Source organism: Gymnodraco acuticeps, unplaced genomic scaffold (assembly GCF_902827175.1).
Source record: "Gymnodraco acuticeps unplaced genomic scaffold, fGymAcu1.1, whole genome shotgun sequence".
In the NCBI taxonomy this organism is placed as follows: domain Eukaryota; kingdom Metazoa; phylum Chordata; class Actinopteri; order Perciformes; family Bathydraconidae; genus Gymnodraco; species Gymnodraco acuticeps.
The window spans coordinates 85,557-103,432 of NW_022989912.1; the positions used below are offsets into that span (position 1 = coordinate 85,557).

General features: G+C 40.2%; 1 protein-coding gene across 1 annotated transcript; it reads left to right on the top strand.

Annotated features, from left to right (window-relative positions):
* The first annotated feature begins 8,953 nt into the window (after positions 1-8,953).
* LOC117541085 (vimentin A2-like) lies at positions 8,954-17,231 on the top strand. Its single transcript, XM_034208171.1, has 9 exons — positions 8,954-9,570; positions 9,904-9,964; positions 13,076-13,171; positions 13,422-13,586; positions 15,813-15,938; positions 16,161-16,381; positions 16,479-16,519; positions 16,605-16,690; positions 16,794-17,231. Exons 1-9 carry the CDS (start codon positions 9,047-9,049, stop codon positions 16,833-16,835), a joined length of 1,362 nt encoding a protein of 453 aa, XP_034064062.1. The 5' UTR covers positions 8,954-9,046; the 3' UTR covers positions 16,836-17,231.
* The last annotated feature ends 645 nt before the right edge of the window (positions 17,232-17,876 follow it).

A 17,876-nucleotide genomic window follows, 5' to 3' on the forward strand; every position in this document is an offset into this window, starting at 1 on the left:
TTCTTTCTTTGGAAAGCTCCATACAGAGCCACATTAGGCAATGGGCTGAGAAGTACTACATGACAGTTACATTTAAAAGTACTTCATTTATAGGAGGATCGGGTGTGTTTATTCACATTGTCTGCGGTTAGTTTAGCATACTTCACTTTAATTTTGTATCTGATTAAGATTAATCTGGGTAATTGAGGTAACCATCAGTCTTAAGATCTAGAGGTGGAAGAAGTATTCAGATCTTGTAGTAAAAGTAATTGTTCATTGTTCTTTTTTATATATTATTTCTTTGTTTTGTGTAATTATTGAATTCTTTATTTTCATTTCTCCAACACACATTCCCACCAAAAATACAGTGTTGATGGATGGTTACACATTTGAAACATACTGCCATACTCAGAATTTGTGGTCTGCTGCTTAGATCTGTATTTACTAAATCTTTCGGAGGTGGGGGGGCGTCCTTCGGAGGTTTGTGATTACTAACATTATTTTACCCAGGCACACCCACACCTTGTATTGGTTTTTGATTTGTATTTTTTTCTTAATATTATAATTTCATAATAGTATTATTCTTTTTTATTATTATGTTTGTACTATGATATTTTTTATTTAATGTTTTTATTTAATATTATTTATTTGAATTTGTTTTGGGATATTTTTATTGTTACTCATTTTTATTTAAAATATAATATTCATTATTTGTTTATTTATTTAAATTATTTAATAATTAATCAACCATTTTTTTTGTTGCGTCCCCGGAGGTGTAGTCTAGCTAAGGCTGGCCTCCAGTAAAACAAAAAGGTACTCTGTTGTCAGCTTGAAGACATGTTGACTTTCAACCGCAGGGTCCCTGGTTCAACGGCCGGTCAATTTGTCTTTTTTTTGTTTATAAAAGCATCAGCTTAATGTAATAGCTAATACACATAATTATTTGATGTTGTTTAACCTTTCTAAAGCTATAACATGGTTACGTTTACGAATGTTATAGAGGAATACAAATCCCTCTTTGCAATGTTTACCAGCCTCCTTAGGCTTTTCAATCACACTCATTCAACAGGAATAAATACAATATTGATACAACTTGATTACATGAAAATATGATTTCCTTAATTGTTTAGCGTTATTCTAAGGCTTTACTCATTGGGAACTCAGTATAAGAAAGAGCACACTGTTGAGATGTCATATCTGCCTGTTTTACACACTTTGACCAACAGGGGGGTTTGTGCTCAAATGAAGCCTCATGAGATGAACCCTTTAGCGAACCAATTGGCTGGAAAGCTTCAAAGCTTCATCTCGCCCATCACTAGCTACGTAACACAACTGTTAATATGTCTAAGTGCATACTTATCCGGATACAATTATCGTTTATTCACCTGTAAGAAAATAAATTCCGTCCTCTGAGTGATTGAGATTATTTACCTGTTTCCCTTGCTGCCATATAAAAGTTGCAACTCAAGTCCCAAATCAAAACAAAGATGGCGGCGTCCACCTGTCGGCTACCTCATGGATGTATAAAGAAAAACTACCTGGATAGTAAACAGAATCTCAAGTTGGACATTTTTTTTTACAATAATACTTGAAACAGGATTTCTTTACACGCATCTGATTATAAGAGTCTCGCACGTTTCCAATTGAACCACCGGTAAGTGTTTTAAAACTACCTTTTGTAAACGTGTCAAACATCCACAGTTAGCTTAGCTTATCTTTAAGAGAGTGAAGACTTACCCCAGTGTCCCAGATGTATGCTAATAGAAAACTGCCAGATATTACAACGCTTAAAGATAACTCCCATTATTAATGTTGCTAAAATATTTGCTGGATGTGTTGATAAAGCACTGTTTGCTAGTGATGGCGAGATGAAGCCTTATGAAGCTTTGAAGCTTTCCAGCCAATTGGTTCGCAAAAGGGTTCATCCAGGGTTCATCTCATGAGGCTTCATTTGAACCAAGCGGCAAACTCTGGGGAACAGCCCGGAAGCCAATACGGAAGTGCCACACACTGCAGTTCATACATGGGCCGCTAGGGACTGGCTGCAGAAAGGAGCAATTTCCATAGACCCCCATGTTAAAATGCCCAACTTTACAGCAGAAAAAAACATGTTTCTACCCATGGATGCAATAAATATGATTATCGATATAGTTAGATTCCACCTTCATGATTATGAATCTGTGAGTGATACAGTCTATGATTTGAACACAAACCCCCTGTTGGTCAAAGTGTGTAAAACAGGCAGATTGGACATCTCAACAGTGTGCTCTATCTCATACCGAGTTCCCAATGAGTAAAGCCTTAGAATAACTCTAAACAACGAACATTAAATCATATTTTCATGTTAACAATATTGTATTTATTCCAGTTTAATGATTGTGATTGAAAAGCCTAAGAAGGCTGCTAAACATTGCAAAGAGGGATTTGTATTCCTTAATAATATTCGTAAACTTAACCATGTTGTAGCCTGAACCATATCAAAGAATACATTTATTAACTATATTATCTCATTTAGCTGTAGCTTTTATAAACAACAAAAAATAAGTATTGTTGAGTGAGGGTCTGAGCTCTCTTGATTCCATCGTGTCACCGGGCCCGGGTACAGGAGGGGTAATTCTTTCACACACACATACGGGTATTGGGCAGAGGGCGACACCGTACTTCCGGTATCCGCCGTTTTACGCGAGGTGCAAGCAGCCGTACACCGTCTAGGTGTTGCTAAGCTTCCTGTACTGAATATCATAGTCTATTGCCTTAATCAATATCTAGTCAACTCTAAAATACCACATATATGCATTGGCATGATAATATTATTGTGACAAGTGGGGTATTCACCTGGTGTTTCCAGAAATTAGACGTAGATGCAGCCAAAATCGACGAAGGCCACTTTCGAGGGTCGTTTTTCCATACATCTGCAGGCAGTCTGTAAGGGTATACCGACAACCCACACAGCTCTAGTTTACGCTGGTAACGACCTAGAGCACACCCCTCAAGTCCAGAGATGTAATCCGAAGACATGCAGCGATTTCTTCGGTCGTTAATTCAGAAAAAAAACCTAGTGCCCTCTGCCTGGCTACGTTAGCTAGCTGTTTATATTTGCACTTCCAGGATATTTGCACCTCCAGGAAAATGGCGTATTTATATATATATATGGCGCGTGTTGCATTGTGGGTAGCTCGTGACGTCACTGTGTGTGAAAGAATATGGTTCTTATTATACATCCATGGGTATTATGAGCGTTGTGGTTCAACGGTTCAACCGATCTGAATCGCTTCGTGAAGCAGTCACGTGGTATCGACAGGCAGCGAGGCTTCGTTTGTCATCGATGACGTCACTGGCCCAAAACGATACAAGCCTCGGTACATGCTTCACAAAAAGCTTCGGGGATTACTCGACACACGCTCCGAAGCCTCGGCGCAATACGTAATATCACTACTGTTTGCCAATAGAGTTAAACTTTTAATTTGTAACGTGTTAAGTAGGGTAGTTGTTTGATGTTCTCATAAACGAGTCATGTTTATCATAGAACTTGGTTTAATAACCTTAATAGTGACGGAGCAACATTACATCCACATGGCAGTTATCACAACACTACGCAAACCCCGCCTGTAGATCCCTACATCCGGTACGGTGTCTGCAGAAGGACAAAAGAGACCAAATGCGAATACTCTACAGTAGTTAAGAATGGAGAAACCAGCTCGAGTGCGCTAGAATTTGAAAGTACACAACCGAAAAAGATCTGCCCCTTCATTCAGACTTCCAGAGCCACTCCTCCAACACACACACGGACGCGCACAAGACCAATGAGGGTACGAGATGGAAGGCTGACAGGCAGGTAGGCCATCCAGTTATTTTAGCCGGGCCGAGGCAGATAATTGGCCGTGCTTTTTACAGTACCACGGCTTCCACAGATGACATATTTGTATATATTTATTGTCAAAGCATTTAATTTATTCATTGCTATCGGGATGTTAAGAGCATTCCATGGAATATAACAAAAAGTGTTTCTGAAGTGAACTACCTACCCTACCTTTAAGAGGTTTGTTTCTGAGTGTCATAATTAGTAAGCACTAAGCTCATCTAATTTACCCACTTTCAACCTCAACCCTATATTCAACATACTACTTTTAAAGAAAAATAAAAGCTAACACGTTTGTTGGTTATGAACAAATAAACAGCCGTGAATATATTTCAACTGCTTTACATCAGCTGATTTCATGGCTTGAGTCACTGCTGAAGCCAAACAGTCAATTGAAGCTAGTTAAAGGTTTATTGCAAAGTTGATTGCAGTAATGCATTTTGTGTTTTTCACTAAATGCTTTTCTCAACAATCTTTTTGTCCCCTTTTTTAAAATGTGGATGCAAGATACATCTTGTTAGAATAAACCCATTTATGATGATTGCCTATAAGCATCTCTGGCCTGTGGTGACATTTGACTTTCATACGGGTATTAACTAGAGAAGCACGTGAATTTGGAATGAGCCTTAGGCCTGGACAATATTTTTTATTTTTAGAACTAAAGTCAACTCTGGCCCCAGACCTAGAAGGATTTCTCTCTAATCTCTAAATGACCATCTCAAAGTGTCAAAAAGAGGATTTAAATCAATAATTTTCAGAGTAAGAAAAGATAATTGTTACGGTGAGTTTTACACAAGTATCATGTGTATTTATTTTTCTCCATTCACACTTCAAGGGTTTGTGTTTTCCTTATCCACTCACCTTGAGGAAGAGGAGAGGGGTCATCTGCAGCTGTCAGTCGGCCAGGGTGATGCCCCATGCGACAGTCAGCCATATGTAAGTGACACTTTCTGAAAGACTGGCTCCAAATAGGTGTTGCCAGACACTATACTTGAAATAAGTGTGTGATTTGCCATAGGGATGATCCATTTGAGAATTTGATGCTGTACATTTGCCAACATGATGTGCTAATGACAGAGGTAAATGCTGGGAAGTTTATCTTGCCCTGTTATCCCTCCTGTTCCCTGACCCGATCACTCCCTGCAAACACACACAGAGAGAGACAAAGAAAGAGAAGACAAAGAGAGTGAGAGAGAGGTCTTTGCAAAACGACCATTCTTGGATACTTTCCAAGGGTTTTGTCGGTCACTATGGAGATTTGGAAAATCGCCACGGCAGTCTAATTCCACTGTTATTTGGATGAAAGGTATTCAGTGTAAAAACTCTATATTCCCCAAAATAAACGTCCGTCGTTAATCTGCTCATGTTGTTGATCACTAACACTAACATAGATGGGAAACATTTGAAAGTTTTGCCTCCAAAAAAAATGTTTTTATCTGAAAAAAAACATCTGAGTTATGAGGGGTTAACAACTCATAGGCTTGTGAAATGTTCAAGGGTCATAAATGCGACGCTGCTTTTTTGTTAAAAGCCATTATTGGTTGGAACCTACTTTAATCCTTTACAATTTATTTAACTTTTTATTTCCGCCACCAATAAAAAGCTATCGAGGCACAGACTTTGCTTAAGCTCGCTGGTGCTCCGTGGCATTGATATACAGCCCTTCTTTCTCACATTCAGATTTACTTCAGCATCTCCATGCATTCACTGAGGCAAGTACAAACCCAATTGTGCTGCAGCACTCCCTCCACTAAATCTACCATGTCATGACCCACAAAGGACTAATTTATTGGACCAAAAATAAACACCAAACAAAAACTAACCCAATGTATAATAGTGGCACAGTGTTGCAAACTGCACAGTACAAACAATCTTTTTCTGCAACTTGTACAAAAATAAATATTTTATTTCCAGAAAGAGTTCATGTCCATGAACAGGAATCTTTGTCTGTCTGGGCTTCATTGCTGTTAAATAAAGTTGGGACCATTGCTATGGCTACAGGTCGCGAGGGTCTGTGATTCACAATCATGGGAGATGGAACAAAGGAAGCCTTTTTGCTGCCCAGTGCTTGCGGTTTTCAATCGATGACACCCAGAAACAAGATCTAACTTAACTGTTGCCCTGTCCCATTACAGGCTGACTTATATTTTTGCCTTATTTGATTCTTCTTCTATTCCTGTTGTGTTATTTTTTTAACGAGCTCCCCTGCAGAATTTATGCCTTCAGTGGGAAACTGGAACCCCAACAACAGAAATAAAAGGACAAACGATACATTCAAAACATTGCCAAGAATGACAGCTATTTGGTCTAAACTATGGCAGTGCCAAACACCGGGCTACAAACAATAATTACGGCCTACTGTCTGCATTCTGTCGCTGCAGTTAGGTGACAGATCAGCAATACACAATCCCTGCTCTGTCTGTGAAAATCCCGGCTTCCCCTGTATCTCTGTGTCAAACACCGGCAGCGCTGGCTCATAATGGGCCGTGGAGCAGGAATTTGTGCAGCCCCCCCTGCCTCTGAGTGAGTGTTGACCATGAGATTTTCCATTGCCTGCTTTAGAAAGGTAATTCCTCTATGTATTGGACTTGAGCCCTTGTTTAGGTCCTTGCACCCCTCACTTTGCTGCATTTGCATACAAACCTGTAAACAGAACGTTGCTGTGTTAAATCAGGGGAGTTCCCCTTTTTTAACCACTACAACACCAGTTCTTTGGTCCAATGCTAGCTATACCATAGCTAGAAAACAAATATAAAACAAATATAAAAACATTGCGTTTTATAAACATAACTCTCACAAACCTAACCAACCAAAATTGAGAAAAGAGAATATCTTTGAGATTAGGTTTTACCTTTTTTAACCATGATTCCAAAAAATCTATATTGTGTAATAAAAACCAACATATTTTTATATTGAATTAATAATCCAGCACATCTTAATTATTTGACGTTGCTCTCCAATCTCATTTTGTCTCCCTCCCCAAAAGCCTAAAAACCCCTAAAAAAGGGAGCAAAAACTAATATTACGACAGCCCTGATGTGCCTGTAATCACACTTTTAGAATATGATGTCCCGTGACTTCAGTCTTCACAAGATTATTGTTGTACTGTTTCTCAACAGAGTTAGATCTAAAATAGCTTCAGAGCTTGTTCTAAGTGGCGCTTTGCACACTCCGGAAAAGTGTTACTTTATTGATTTCTTAATGTCATTGAGTAAAGAAAAATAATGTCCAATAATTTCCATGTTCTGGCTAGCATTTTCCAAAGTTACTGCATACGAGCAGTAGTGGAAATAATATTTACTGGAGTACTGTACTTATGTATTATGAGGTTTGTGTGCTTTAAGTAGTTTCATGTATCCTGCTCTGTATACTCTATCCCATTTTAAGGTAAATACTCCGCTATGCATTTATTTTAGAGCAAAACTGTTTAGTTATTCTGTTTTTCTACTCTGATAATAAAGTGGTCAGAATACTTTTTTTGCCACTGCATACAACGGGAGAAACATCAAATGAAGATGTTTGGCACAAAAAAAAATGAATCTTTGTTTTTCTTGCAAATACGTGGATATGGATTTACATTCTACAACCTTTAACTTGTCCTCCATTTTGCTTGGACAAAGCAAGACTTGATGTTTAACACAGCACTTTTTCCTGCCTCTGCTTCGCAAAGATAGCCTGCACAGTCATTTATCATGGGCACAGTGCCAACCTGAAACCTCTGCAGCCCTCGAGGCAAACATGTGAAATCCACTTTAAAAGAAATATCTGTTATTTGTGTATCTGTGCTATAAATCAAAGAAAAACATCACTGAGCCCAAAAGACCCAGCAGCAACAGTGCAGTGTGTCTGAGGGGTGTAGAGTGTCACTGTCTCAGCTCTGCTGCCCTGCGTCTCCCCTCACAATCACTGACCCTCAGCTAGTCAGCAGCACTGCAGCACTGACAGCTCTGTATGGAGAGGAAAGAGAAAGGAAAGCCACAGAAGTACAGACAAGTAAAAGGGGAGTCTCATCTGACATATCTGGTATGTTTTGTGATTTGCTGCAGGTCAATCTGAAGAAAAAGAGACTAATATGAAACAGACAAACCTGCAGGTATTGGATGGTTTTGTACCCCATCAAAACCTCTGCTACGTTCTGTTTTCATGAGTGTGTGATCATCAAATACTTATAGATAAGTCAGCAGGATTAATTTGTGTTTGCCTGTTCAGTCCTTTGCATGATGTCCTCTCAATCAATCAATCAATCAATCAATCAATGTTTATTTATATAGCCCAATATCACAAATGTTACATTTGTCTCAGTGGTCTTCACAGTTTGTACATATCAGTATGACAATACCTAATTAACTTGATTAACAATTGTGAAACTGCTGACTTGCCCTTTTCATTCTGAAGTTTGAGCATGTGTAGCAGGCTAACGGTTACCATGCTCCGTAAAATAGATGGGACAAACCTACGAAGGGTGAAAATGCATGTAGAGTGTGTGATTTTTAAAAAAAAATCTCTCCAAAGCATGAGACGAGGGGAGGAATACATTGATTAAATACAGTAGATGAATCAGGTAACAGGAAGCAATTGTCAGTAGTGCATTATCTCAAATCTGGAATGGGAGAATTAAAGTTTCCTTGGACAAAGCCGTGGGAAAACCTTTTTCTCTCCCAGAGTAACACATTTAAATGTGACCTTTTTATTTTCATCTTCTGTGTCCCAATAAATAAGTTAAACTTAGAACGTTTTTGAAGAAGAGACCACTATCTTATTTGTTTAGTGCTTTCTATTATTTGTGGACAGATTTGTCAAACAATCCAAAAATAAATCCTCAAAAGAACCACGAAGAGCCCAATCAGCATCTCCTGACACTCATGTGTTATTTAAAGCAATGTGATTACCCAAATGTGATATAAACTCCTTTTTAAAGTGACTTTTAATGTTAAATAAGAACAGAGCAATTCACATAGCCTCCCTTTATTCTGCCCAATGACGGTGTTGCCTTGTGATCCAGGATCTGTTGAACCTGAAAGAAAACCTTCGTATGTTCTGTTCTCTGATTGGATGGTGAGGGTGTCACTCAAGTCACCGTAGAGTAATTTGCATGAGGAGGAGACTATAAATGAATAATGGTGTAGGAAACGCCTTCCCAAGCGCACTCCGCTGATGCAGTTTGGACAAGAGCAGTACTGAGCCATTACCTTAACATAAACCAGCAAGATGTCTCACAGAGTTCCACATTCTTCCTACAAAAAGATGTTTGGCGGGGAGAAAGTAGCGACGAGGAGCAGCTACTCCAGTCGCCAGTTCTCCAGCCCGGTGCGCTCCACCCGGGTCTCCTACGGGCTCTCCTCCGCCCCGACCATGTACGCTACCAAGACCCAGAGGCTCCGGAGCAGCGCAGCCATGCCCCGGCTGTCCTCTGACAACTTGGACTTCTCCTTGTCCGACGCCATAAACAGCGAGTTCATGACGAACCGCACCAACGAGAAGGTGCAGATGCAGTCTCTCAACGACCGCTTTGCAAACTACATCGACAAGGTGCGCTTCTTGGAGCAGCAGAACAAGATCCTGCTGGCGGAGCTGGAGCAGCTGCGGGGCAAAGGCACGTCCCGGGTGGGAGATCTGTACGAGGACGAGATGCGGGAGTTGAGGCACCAAGTGGACCAGCTCACCAACGACAAGGCCCGGGTGGAGGTGTACCGGGACAACCTGGCAGATGACATCGACAGGCTGAGAGAGAAGTAGGAGGCGTGGCACGTCACTTTTCTGCACTCTGTGATGTTAAAGAAACTCCAGATTTAGTTGTATCAGGCTTACAAAGCAGATCCGCTATTTTAATTATGTACACGCCTTGCTTTTTATTCATGAACTTATTACAGGCTTTAATACAGGTTGAGTCTAAATGCTGGGCACTGCGCAAAATCCTGGTCTTGAAAAAGCTGCCGCAGCTCTGTCACTGCAATGTTTGCAAGCATAAAGAAGTGGAGCCAGAACAAGGACTGATGTCTGTTTTTGAGGTTAAAGAGTGCCATCCACTGTAAAAAATAATGAATGTTTTTTGTCTATCTTTGCAGGTTGCAGGATGAGACATCTCAGAGGGAGGAGGCTGAGCACAGCATGCAGAGCTTCAGACAGGTAATGTATGACTCGAGTGAAATTAAGCGTTTTCACTCTCTAAGCATCACGGAAACCTCTGAATCCGTGATGTTTTTATGACGGATAGGGATTTTGCAAACAGAGTTATTATAGGTAATAACCTTTTCAACTGCAAAAATGTGAATGAGCACCAGTGGCGGTTCTAGACCAATTTGACTGGGGGGGGCCAGGCTGGGGCCAGTTATTTTCTGAGGGGGGCACAATAAATGCAGGACGAAAAAGACAGTATGAAGTGCGCATACACCTAAGAAAACAATGCAATACAGTTATTGGTATTTGTTTCATTACACATTATTATATGCTTACCTTTGTATGCTGTTTGGGTCTGTGGGACCCGTTTTCAGTGTTTACTAAAAGAAAATTATTTTAACCTGCTTTATTTGGGGGTGGACCTAACCTTCTCTAGGGGGGTCCGGGGGCATGCATGTTCACAAATGTTGAAGTTAAATGCATCAATCTGGTGCACTTTGAGCACAAAAGGAATTTATGGATACAGCTCTCAACACTCATATGAACGGGAGCTGTATACTTTTCAATAATCAAAAAATCTTTAGAATATGATCACAACCAATAACAAATCATTTAAACTTGTTTATTCTTATCTTATGTTACCTATAGTATTCTGTCTTTTTATTTATGCATATTTTACTAATCACTCCCCTTTCAAACAGTATTTTTTTTTTTTACTGTCCTATAGTAGGCTACACATTGGAATGATTTCTTTATTTTTTACAACACATTAAATAGATAAAGGTGTGCTCTCTCTAGTGCTGTCTATCTGTCTTGCTCGCTCGCTCACAGAGACTGTGTGCTCCTCCGTGGCGATGACGGCTTGTTAAAAAAAAAATATTTGTAAAGTGGGGGCTATTGAGGGCTTGCGAGATACCGGTAGCTCGTGATCGATGTGTTGGAGACCCGTGAATGCTCTAATGGGTCCGACTAGAATGACAAATATCGTTCTTTTTTTTTTTTCATTTTTAGGGGGGCCACAGAGGGGTCCAAAGTCAGTGTTAGGGGGGCACTTCCCCCCCCCCCCCCCCCCCCCCTAGAAGCGCCCCTGACGAGCACTGCTATTCCGGCTTAAATACAACCTTAAACAAGTGATGTCAAAGAGATTAGATAAACCTCAATTATCTCTATGAGTCTCTTAGTGATGTCTTCTAACGTTCCCATTTTCTCTCCTACATCTAATTATTGCCTATGAGCTGCAGAGACAGGAATGAGCTTTTCTGATGGCACAACAGCAGATTCTAGCCATGAGCTGAAATAACCATAGAGCAGAACTGACCCTGTCCTGGTACAAAAGGCCAAGTTGTGGCTGTTGAGTTAAATCAGGCCTGCAACGAGACGAGATCTTTTAAGTCTGACTGGTCACACTGAATAAGCTGGGCACAACAACAGTGTCGAGCCAATGTGATTATCAGAGCGAAAAGACAAGCCACCATGTGATCCGAGTGTCTCATTCTGGGAGAGCATCAGCACATTAAAATGTCACTCTTAATGGGCTAGTCAGTGATTGTTGTATATCACTGGGTCCGTGGTTATTAGTGAAGTGATAATGAGCTGTGCAAAGAGTTTCAAACGCATGTCACGGTAGAAAACAAAAGAAAAATTAGGTACATTTCCTGTAACACAACTCAAACTTTCCAGTGATGTGCTTTTTAGGGCTTACAGTGCATTATCAATACATTGTACCATCTCAACCTTGTCCTATATGAATGACAGGAAGGAAGTCCACTGGGGCCTGCCATGGTGGCACACAGTCAACAATGCAGGGCCAGCAGACGGCTCTCGTCCAGTCAGGCAGACAGTCACTCTTCCTGCCCCGGGCCTGTTGGGAAACCCTGCTGAATAGCACACTTTGTTTGTGGCATTAGAGCAGGGGCAAAGCTCCTTCATTTGCTGATACCTCAATTACCAGCCTGCCAACGCCCTGACAAAGCACAGTGGTGTGTTGCACTGCGATGGCGCATGAACAGAGGAGAAAATACAATAATATATAGTTTGCTGTTTTGATTGCAATACATTATAGGGCTGAAAAGTATTTAGTCAACTTGCAATTATACACTTACATTGACAGATCTATACAACTGAGTTTCTCCTTAAAGTCATGCAAAAGTACGACTCTAACTCATGTGTTTACCAGTCATGTGCTTTTTAAAAGTAAGCCATTAATCTTTTATTTATTTTTTAAACACTGAAGAAAGAGCCCCCCCCCCCCCCTAATATTTGCAAAATGTATTTTCTTGGTCATAAGAGGATATTTGCGTCATGCTTTGCTGCATTCAGGTATAACATGGTAAGATGTCCTAATTACTTTTAACAGAACCTTCAGAGGAATTACTAAAAAGAGACTATCAGGTTAAGAATGCAGTTTGGAAACGACACATGGGATCAAGAGCCTCTTGAATAATGTTGTGTGGCTCTGGGTGCTCTACTCCTTTATTAAATCAAAGGAATTCCTAAATGTATTGAAACAATCTCACAGAAAATTTGGAGATATACCTGAATCCAAAAATACAACAAGGTCAAATCATGCATTCAGGTAAAAGTAGGCAAATGTACCATAGGGAAAAAAAACGAATTATCCTGAAAACCCCTTTCAGAGTGTCATATTATAATATATTATGTTTTTTATTTGTATCGCTTTTGGTTGTTAAGGTACTTTATACACTTATACTTTATAGGTATACTTTTATGACCCTTTAATATGTGTTCCATGTAAGTTCTTAACCTGTGAGTAAGCTAGTACCTGAAATGAAAGCAAGTGCATTATAGGGATAAACTGTAGTGCAGTTCAACCTCTGTAAATGTGCCTGTAAAGTACTTGAGGACTGTGTAAAAGGTACTGCAGTGTAAACAACTCATGTAAATCACGAGAAAACATCTGCAGGGACACTTGTCATGTGCCTCAGTTAATTTCTATTGGATGCATGTGTCTGTGACCTTGCTGCACAATGGGTCATTTTGTGTAGGTAGCTGTTGTGTGAGTGTGCCTGTACAGCATGTGTGGAAGGGCATTTTCTGTCTGTCAGCAACATATAATGCAATATTCAAGTCACCTTATTAGGAGTCATTGTCACTACACAGGATGTGGACAATGCTGCCCTCGCCAGACTGGACCTGGAGCGGAAGGTCGAATCGCTGCAGGATGAAATCAACTTCCTCAAGAAGCTGCATGATGAGGTACATTTACTTTTGTTGGGCTAAAGCTCAACCAGTCTACTGCAGAAGTACTGTGCCTCATAAACTAAATCACCCCAATGAATACTGTGCCAAATAATTTGAGGTATTTGTTAATCTGGCCAGGACCAAGTTGTTCGAGTTCAATGGATCAGAGCAATTTAATACAGCCAGGAAAGTTATAAGGGCAAAAATAAAAATAGTCTACCTACTATTTTGGAAGTATTTGTACATGTTGTTGATTGTATTGCAGGAAATGCTTGAGATGCAGACCCAGATCCAGCAGCAGCATCATGTGCAGGTGGACATGGAGATGGTCAAACCTGACCTGACTGCTGCTCTGAGAGACGTGCGCCTGCAGTATGAGAACCTGGCCTCCAAAAACCTCCATGAGTCTGAGGACTGGTACAAATCCAAGGTAAATACAATGGACTATTATAATAATAATAATAATAAATTGAATTTATATAGCGCTACTCATCTGCCAAGACAAATCCCGAAGCGCTTCACAACATAAGACACTGATAACATTTCAATCAGGAGAGACTTCATTTTGTTTAAAGAACGTTTATTGACACATGGTATATGATAAATGTTAGTCTTTGGCGATTAGACCCCGATCCTGAAATCGTATATCTAAAGGGGGAAATGCAGCCGTGAGCATAGGGAACCCCCCCGGGGTCTAGACACTGGTGATGATGCTGAAGATCTGGATTTGATGAGGAGATGGGATGAAGAGGGGATGTGATGAGGTCTTTGGATTAGCTCTCCTGGCACTGGATGTGATGAAAGGAGGTGGATGGGGAGGATGTGGTCGGCAGCAAGAACACCTGAAATCACAGCTGACTGCAGGAGAGAAGAAAACCATTTTCAAGTTTGGCTGCAGCACGATGATTGGCTGCTGAGATTGAGGTGAATGTAATAGGTTAGCAGGAAGCCCGTGATGAGCTGATTATAAGCAGCTGCGGAGGGATTGTATACCAGTCTTTCTGAACGAACTTGCGCTGAGCTTCATCTAAGAGATACAAATGTATTAAATGTATAATCAATGTATTAGTAATTGATCATATATCTAATCCTACTGGGAAACTGTTTCTCATATACCTCATTCACACCAACGGTGTTTCAGGGCCAGTTCGGAGCTGGAGCTTGAAAAGCACCGGGATTTCCTGTTCACACCGCAGCGGAGCAGCCTCTTAGCTCCGGAATCCGGTTCATTTCGAGCACCAAAAAATTGTCCGGCCAACGGTTCAACTCCTGAACAACAACAAAAAGCCCGCGTTTTATCCAGTTTGTACACAACGATGGAGAAACTTAACAAGCAGCAGTGGTCCACTGAAGAGACCAGCTACCTACTGGGAATCTGGTCTTCCGAAGAGGTACAGAGGAAGCTGGAGCACAATCGGCCATTGTTGTTGTTGTTGTTGTTGTTGTTGTTGTTGTCGGTGTCAGCTGTGAGGGGTTTCCGCGCGGTTTGGCTTTATGAAGCAGGCACGCAAACGGTTACGTCATGACGCAAACGATGACGCAATGACGCAGCACCAGTCGGACACTGGGCGGTGTGAAAAGAGCCGGAGCTAAACCGAAGAACCAGTTCTGAACCTGAAAAGCTCTAGCACGGAGCTTGAACCGGAGTTGCGTTGGTGTGAATGAGGTAATAGTGGTAACTCAACCGACCCCGCAGATCCCCTTGAACATTTTAGTGTCTTTCACCCTTGTTGTTTTGGTTTTCTGACCCCCAGCTCAGTTTAATGACCCTCATTGGCATTGTTTTTGGCAGTAATAACAATAATTTGCAGAGACAAAAATGGCTGACCAAGTTCCAAACCACCTGTGAAATCTGAATAGTATTTGGCAGTGGCGAACCGTCAGGGCCTTCAAGGTATTCAGAGAATACCCTGGAACACTCGGATAAAACAAACAAAAAATCGATTTAATTATATAAATAAAATGTAATAACATGAAAATAAATGTATATACAATTAATAAGTGAGAATCGTATCTGTGTTGTTGATCTGTAATATTACAGTGTTACGTTGATTTGTTTGTCCTTCTCGGACCATGCACTACGCGGCGGCGGCGGGGGGGTGTGTGTGTCTACAGAAGGTCCAGTTGTGATAGACACGGTTTGCCACTGGTATTTGGATATAAAAACACAGACAACATGGCGATTGTGGTGTATTTCCGTTATCAGGATAATGGTAAATATCCTCACATAAGTGATTTGAAATAGCTGGAAAATAATAACTGATTAAAAGAAAACACAACAATACTCATGGGAGAAATAATAGACTCATATAATGTTGCAATTTTTAAATGAATTATCCTTTATTTATGCATGGGGATATTCATTTAAAAATGTTCCTATCTGTGATTCAATAATAAAAAGCATATTTTTATGATTATTAGTATAATATTGTGAATCTCAATTATTTTGGCCATGCTAATCATCACATGATATTTTTACATCATCACATGCTTACTGCTTTGACAACCAAGCTGCTGTGTCACGTCTGGCCACATCTTACACAATTTACCCAGTTTACACTATCTGCCAGTCACTTCTCCCTCAACCTCTGACTCATCATTTATTCAACTGTTGATTTCTCAGTTCTCCCCTCCTCTGTCTATGTTTGGTTGACAGTTTGCTGACCTCACCGAAGCTTCAGCCAGGAATAATGAGGCCCTGAGAATGGCTAAGCAAGAAGCCAACGACTACAGACGCCAAGTTCAGTCACTTACCTGCGAGGTGGATTCCCTTAAAGGAACTGTGAGTATTCAACAAAAAACTAATGTTTTCAACCAATATATAGCTGGAACCAAATAAACGGAGCCCAAAAGTTCAGAAAAAGCTGCATGCCTTCAAATAATGACACAGCAAATAGAGGAGAGGGCTGTTTTTACAGGTCACAAAAGCAAAAAAAACAACCGTAGGAGTTAAAGTTATTTCCACTGCCTAAATGCCTTTGTTTTCACTTGGCTGCCATCCAAGAATGAGTCTTTGGAGCGCCAGATGAGCGAGCTAGAGGAGAACTTCTCCCTGGAGACGGGTGGTTACCAGGACACCGTTGGCCGCCTGGAGGAGGACATTCACAACATGAAGGACGAGATGGCCCGTCACCTCCGGGAGTACCAGGACCTCCTCAATGTCAAGATGGCCCTGGACATTGAGATTGCCACCTACAGGAAGCTGCTGGAGGGAGAGGAGAACAGGTGAAGGATGAAGATTTGACAGATATGCAAATGAATGTTACAGATATGCAGCAAAGACCAGATATTGATCTTCGGACTGTACTTTCTCTTATTTCAGAATCACCCCAATGCCAAACTTCTCATCCCTAAACCTGAGAGGTAGGATAACAGTGTGCATGTTAGCAGGAATGTTAGTATTGCTTATTATATAGGCAGATAATAAACACACTTTTTTTTTTTTTAGAAACAATGATGGATTCCAAACCTCATTTTGAAGCTACAACAACTAAGAAGGTTCTCATTAAGACCATTGAGACCAGAGATGGTCAGGTAAAATTCACTTCAAGTGGTTTTTAATCAATGAAGTAGTGTTATGATGGTCTCAGACTAATAACCCTGCTCACCTTTCTCTTTTCTTTGTATCATTGTTCAGGTGATCAACGAGTCAACCCAGAACCACAATGACATGGAGTAATAATGTGTTTGCAAAACAATAAGAGCAATACGAAGAAACACATTTCACTGGGGCTACAAGCAAGCAAACCAACACAAAACACAGAAAGCAGACCGCTTTGAAAAGTGCCTTTTTACATGTGATGATCCAGTATGCCTGTTAGTTCACACAGACTGTATTTTGCTTCCTCCTCTACTGAAAGTATTACCTTTGTCACATTTGTTTGGACACAATAATGAAATCAGCACAGCTTAGAAATCCTCATTGAGGTCTACAAAAATCTTTCTTTGTAACCATAGTAGTATTTTTGATCAATACCGCATGCACACAATACAGGAAATCTGTATGCTGATAATGTCACAATTGCCTGTATGCAGCAATAAACCAGTGAGACCGATACTCATTTGTGTGCATATACTTGTGTTTGGTATTGGTGTGTGCTAGTTTTGCTGGTATTTCCTTTTTGAAAATAGAGTAGTAGAAGTAGTAGAACCATTCTTCATATGTATGATTAAAACGAAGTGAAGTTCATTTATACACCACCTTATCATATACTTTAAAAGTGCTTGATAGGCAAATACAATTTAAATAAAAGTACAAGTTGATACATTCAAGCTGTGGAACACTGTCAACTGTATCATTTAAAAAAAAAAACTAGCTTATTTTTCAAAATGGCTTTTGTGGGGCATTCAATCCAATGCAAACTTTTTCCAGCAGTGGGCAGCATAAGGGCTAAAATCCGTTTCACTGTGTTTTGAGATACTTTGCTTAAGCATTTCCAGATTTGACTGATAATACTGATGTGCTTTTATTTAAACAAATATTTGATTGCAGACCGTTTTAATTAAGCGTTCTTAAACGATTGCTTTGCTACACTTAAGTAAAGGATTTAAAAAGATTTCTAATAAGTTAACCAAAATCACATTTTATTATCACAAAATGATGGTCTTTACACAGGTCACTGGTTCCACAATACAATAACAATCATTGATGCTACAATGAGATAATGTGCAGTACGGAATATAAGAGCTGTTGAGTCAGAATCAGTCAAAAACCGATCAA